Source organism: Salvelinus namaycush, chromosome 3, assembly GCF_016432855.1.
Source record: "Salvelinus namaycush isolate Seneca chromosome 3, SaNama_1.0, whole genome shotgun sequence".
Classification (NCBI taxonomy): domain Eukaryota; kingdom Metazoa; phylum Chordata; class Actinopteri; order Salmoniformes; family Salmonidae; genus Salvelinus; species Salvelinus namaycush.
The window spans coordinates 25,952,875-25,958,874 of NC_052309.1; the positions used below are offsets into that span (position 1 = coordinate 25,952,875).

At 42.1% G+C, this 6,000-nt stretch overlaps 1 protein-coding gene across 1 annotated transcript; it reads left to right on the plus strand.

Annotated features, from left to right (window-relative positions):
- Positions 1–652: 652 nt before the first annotated feature.
- On the plus strand, positions 653–3,542 carry plp1b (proteolipid protein 1b). Its single transcript, XM_038988906.1, has 7 exons — positions 653–692; positions 1,103–1,289; positions 1,532–1,688; positions 2,068–2,245; positions 2,367–2,440; positions 2,648–2,713; positions 3,468–3,542. The coding sequence occupies exons 1-7, from the start codon at positions 653–655 to the stop codon at positions 3,540–3,542; spliced, it is 777 nt and encodes a 258-aa protein (XP_038844834.1).
- The last annotated feature ends 2,458 nt before the right edge of the window (positions 3,543–6,000 follow it).

Sequence of the window (6,000 nt, forward strand, 5' to 3'; positions counted from 1 at the left end):
TCCCAGCCAGCTGTAGCTGTGGGCTGGACTGGGTGAATAGCACTGACGTTGCCAGCGGTACTGTGAGAATCCTGGTGGTGGAGATACTCCCCTGACCTCCGCCCCACCTGCCCAGGCGCCCGATGGCTTGTTTATTAGATCGTTGGGTTGGGTTGGGTTGTGTGTGTGTGTGTGTGTGTGTGTGTGTGTGTGTGTGTGTGTGTGTGTGTGTGTGTGTGTGTGTGTGTGTGTGTGTGTGTGTGTGTGTGTGTGTGTGTGTGTGTGTGAGGTGGTGCTAGTGTGGTCTTTGTTTGTTTGACATCGCTGGCATTTGTTCTCCTCCACTCCTAGCTAAGACAAAGGGCACTGTGTATCCCGCCACAAAGACAGGCTCTCTCTCTAAGCCCCTGGAGCCCATCCTTCAGTGCCCTCTTCTCTCTCTCCTCTCTTGGTGACGCCTGTGGTGGCGGGTGGTGGTGAAAGAGGGTTGGACTCTGGGGAGAAGAGGGGCTGAACTGTGAGCTGTTGGCAGGAGTTGAGGAGCTTTTACACACGGATGAAACCAGTGCAGAGAGCTGATCTTTAGTTGCAATATCCTGCAGAAGAGCCTTTAGCATCACTGGTTCATAAACTCTTTGCTTGTTGTTGAGGAGCACAAGATCGAAAGCAGCAAATGTTTCCGGTCAGACAGCCTTGGCTTTGCAAAGCCCTAGGTGCATCTCTCTCTCTGATTCCTATACCAATACAGCCATTAACAGTCTGGATGTTTCCTATCTGCTTCCCCAGCACAGCTTACATTGGAGGAAGTGTATGAGAGTGCTGTGAAGTCATTGGCGGCTGGTTTTGTATGGGCGCTTTAACGTTACTTGGTTGGATACGCTGCTCTGCTGCACTTGGTTTCGCTGTTGTGTTTCGCTAAAATGTTTCTGTTGCTTTCATGCCTGTTGATGGAAGTTGTTGGTGGATGTTGATGGATTTTCAGCAGAAACAGTGGGGTCTTTCTTTTCAACAGCTCCCCAAGTAGGGTGACTGACAGGTGTCTGGACTGTGGCGTAGATGTGCTGTGTGTTGGTGTGTGCGGTGTGTGCCGCCTGTGTGTTGATGTATTATGCCCCCTCACCAGGTTGTTATGATTGCTGTATCCGCTGCCTGGGGGCAGTGCCCTACCCTTCCCTGGTGGCCACTCTGCTCTGCTTCACCGGCATGGCACTGTTCTGTGGCTGTGGGCACGAGGCACTGGCCAACACAGAGGTTCTCGCCGAGACTTACTTCGCTCGTAACATACAAGACTATGTTGTCCTGGCCTCGTTGTGAGTTGAGTGGTCCTTTTAATTGATGAGTAGAATTTTCTTCCTAGTAAGTGTTTGTATTTGTAGATAGGCTGTGCAAATCAAGCAACATAAATGTAAAGACTCTTACAGTAGTAGTAGTAGTAGTAGTAGTAGTAGTAGTAGTAGTACCCCTTCCTTTAGGTAGGTTGAGAGCAGCCACCTCTCAACAGCAAATTTTTATATCTGACCTCTCCTTATTATGACTTGTCCTTGTCTCCCAGTATCAAGTACTTCCAGTACGTGATCTATGGCCTGGCCTCTTTCTTCTTCCTTTACTGCATCCTGCTGCTGGCCGAGGGATTCTACACCACCAGTGCCGTCAAGCAGACCTTCGGAGAGTTCCGGAGCACCAGATGTGGCCGCTGCCTTAGTCTGACGGTGAGTAGGGGAGTGGGAGAGAGAGAGGTGAGGGGGCAAGGGGGAGGAGGGAATGACGTCACCTCGCTGTTAGGTTGCTAAAATAATATTGACACTATAGCCTACTGTACTCTAGCTTGTAACCCACCCACTGCAATAGAGGTTGAAAAACAATCCATAAACAATTAATAGAATGGTTAATTAATCATCAGTTAATTATCCATGAATCCCTCATATATTATGCTCTGGGGATATTAGGCTCATGTTAGAGTATTTACCCTCTGTGGTGGGGTATTACTGCAGTAATAAGGCCTCATGGGACATGTTATGTCACATTCTGATTCCCTGGAATTTGACCAATAACTTCCTGTGACCTCCTACTCTGCTTCCTGCTACACAGTTCATCATTGTGACATACGTCCTGGCAGTGATCTGGCTGGCGGTGTTTGCCTTTACAGCCATACCCGTCTTCTTCTTCTTCAACATGGCACAGACCTGCCACACCATCAACATCCTGGCTGAGACGACACCCAGCATCAACCAGCATGGCTGGATCTGCATGGATGCCCGGCAGTATGGTACGTTTAGCTTATGATGGGCCCAGCCGGGCCACCTTATGTTATTTTCTTTTTAATACAATTTTTACATTTGAAATGTACTGTACTTCATTTCACATTAATGAGACAAGCTTCGCTTTAGGACTGCTGCCCTGGAATGCAATGCCAGGGAAGGCTTGTGGAATGACCTTGGCATCCATTTGCAAAACAAAAGAGGTGAGTTGGTGGTAGCTCAGTCTGACAATAAAACTACTTTGAAAGAATGAATGTTCCTGGATTATGTAACCTTTAAACCACAAAACACATAGCTAAATTATCATTCTGCATAGCAATTCAATGTACAATACATGCACTCTATGAGGCCCCTTTTTATAATGTGTACTAAAATGCATTTGATCATATTTGCTTGTTTTGTCTCTGCAGTTCTTCGTCACCTATGACCTATATATCGCTGCCTTTGCTGGTGCAGGGATCGCTCTCTTGGCTCTGGTGAGTAAGAACGTCCACCCAGAGACTGATGAGTCTATGGGGCCTGTCAACCTCTTGGTTTAAGTTCAGAGTATGATTTGATGGTAACAGTTTATAATAGCTATCCTTTATAAACCATTTATAAATTAGTAAATAAATAAACTATTAGCAGATTATTAATAGTTAAAAATCAGTACATTACTAGTAACTATATTAGTTAAAAATTACAAAAAATATTATGTTTAACTAATGCAGTTACTAATAATGTACTAATCATTTACAAAGATTTATACATCATTTGGTAATATTTAGTTCATTTATAAATGGCTTATAAAGGATAGTTATTATAAAGTATTACCGACTTGAATTTTGCAGCTCCATTTGGCTTAGTTTAAGGCATATCACCAAAGAGGTATGGGGTTAATTTGAGGCTCTTTGGCAGAGAAGAATAATAACAGAGAAATAGAAAAATGTATCATACTGTCCATCAGCACAGTAGCTAAGTCTTTATTGATTTTCAACAATGATTAAGATGACAAGACCAGCCAGGTCATAAGAGAAAAGCTCACCAATAGAGAACAGACTTAGTGTTATAGAGGCGTAACTGTAGGGGCATATGGAAGTGATCAATGTGTGCACGAAGAGAGATCAGCTTGTGAGGCTATTGAATAATTGTGTCATCTAAATGAAGCTGCACTTTTGCAAAAACATATTTGGGATTTTTTTCATTTTTTAATCGTTTTTCTTTTGTCCCACTCTTCATCGTTCTCTCTAGTTTATGTATGTGGTAGCTACCACATATAACTATGCAGTCCTGCGGTTCCTGGGCAGGAAAGGGCTGCGCTGTTAAAAACTGTGCCCTTTCACGTCTCCATCACCCCATAGACTGGGCCTGAGGGGGGCAGTTACACATCACACCACTGAACTCCATCCATCCCCTGTGAGACACACCTGCAACCTGGGTCCCCTACCTACTGCTGGCTGCTTCCCTGGAGGGCTCCAATTACTGACACATGGTTCATCTGACCATCTGGTTTATCACCTCAGCCTAGCCTCAGAGCCATACTTTATGTATTTCTGAGCACCTCCAAGACGTATGATACCTACTAATGGTCTAGTTACTTTAGACAGAAACGAAAGTAGGGAGGTTGGTCAAAGAGGGGTGGGCGCAATCCATGACTGTATGATATTGTACGACCGCTATTCCATTCATAATGTAACCTAATATGTCATACTAAATGGGTCGTTATAACTTTAAGCCCCTTCCCCTGCTCACCAGTCTTATACCCTTGGTTGTCAGTCCAGGAGGATGCCTCTCTGATGTCTGTTGCTAATTTTCACATTGGATGTAGCGTCTCTGGTTTTGGTTCACACATTTTTTTTAAAGCTTTTATAAAGTGTCACTGATGCCATTGTCAGATTGTGGGCTCTATTTAGCTCTCTAAATCTGAGTGACTTGGAGAGATGGCTGCTCTCCATGCTAATCAGAACTAAAAAACCGACCCCAGTCGCCTTGCTTACTGATATGTATATAGATTGTGAACATGATCTAGCTCCTGTTGCTTTAGATTGTGTTAGTAAATGAGCTGTCCATTACTGTAACTAGAGCAAACAGCAGAATGTGCCAAAGTTCTCTACAACGCTCAAGTGAAATGTGGGAGTGTAATGTGGGAGTCGCTCTTGTCTAAGTGTGTCAAAGCACTTATGGCAGCTTTTTTGCACTCACTCTTGATGTAGTACCTATTGTTTGTCCTTTTGACTGATTACTGTGTGTGGGGTGCAAGGAAAGCCAATTCTATGGATGTGCTATAAGGTATAAGCTAAATAAGATGTTCAGTTTTCATTCTCCATATGTATTAATGCTCTCTGCTTTTAAACTGTAGTGTTTGATTTCCAGGGGATTTCTGTCTGGTGAGTGGCCTGCTATGCTATTTACTGGATTGGGTGTGTATATAATGCTGTGTTGAATTGATTAGCCATTAAAATGTATCAAAGCCTTTGAACCCAAGGTATTAAAATATTGTGCTTCATTTCATTGTCATACAAATGTCAAAACAAAACTTCCAGTGAGGTTGTCCACATGGGTAATATAATGCACAACAAAAACAACAAGACAAATGTTATTAGAAGTTAATTATTGACATAAATTATGGAAACTGCCATAAATCATTTATATATTTTTTCTCATTACAGATATACATGCCCTCCACATGGTGAAAACACAATAAATGGGGAAAAAACAAATTATTTGTTTACAGAAAAAAGTCTTACATTCACAAAAAAATGGCATTCAGTGTCAGGCTAGGAAAATTGATGATAACTCTGGAAATATAACATCTTACAAAAAAAATGTTGAACAATGCTAGCAAGTAATCTGTCAAAATGGTTGTGTTGGTGATAGGGATGTTCCAGGGATGACACTGCTGTGCCCTCTGTGTCAAGGTGATGAGAAGCCCTGGGGCCTACATGGTTTTAATAAAGCAGCCATCACAGTGGATCACTCTCCCATGCACGAACATGGCGGTCGTCATGTCCCCTAAGGCCTTACCACACAACCCACACTGAAAAAAGGAAATATTCCCCTCAGTATAGATAGATAGATAGATAGATAGATAGATAGATAGATAGATAGATAGATAGATAGATAGATAGATAGATAGATAGATAGATAGATAGATAGATAGATAGATAGATAGATAGATAGATAGATAGATAGATAGATAGAGAGAGGACTAACATATCACAAAAAAACAAGTGTCAATGTTCAGTTCACTGACACAGATTTGTTTTAACAATGAGGTGTCTGGACAAGGGTTGGGGTTCTGTACCATAAAACAGTTTGGGTGGCTGTAGATTTGTGGGTAATTGATTGTGATCTTGACATTTCCATCAATTGACTTGTCACAGTATGAACAAATGGCTTTGCCATCCCTGCAGGGGAGAGGGGAAGTTCCTCACTATCGAGTACGGTCAAAACATCTCTTTCTTAAGTATAGAAAATACACTATAACCTTTGGCATGGCTAAAACAGACTCGATTGTTATCAATTGGCACAAAATAAGTTTACTTTTACAGTAGTGGAAAAAGTACCCAACTGTCATACTTGAGTAAAAGTAAAAATACCTTAATAGAAAATGACTCAAGTAAAAGTCACCCAGTAAAGTCCCAGTAAAGGTTTAAATCGTTTCAAATTCCTTATATTAATCAAACCAAATGGCACCATTGTCTTGTTTTTTTTACTTACAGAAAGCCTCGAGCACACTCCAACACTCAGACATTTTTTATAATTGAAGCATTTGTGTTTAGTG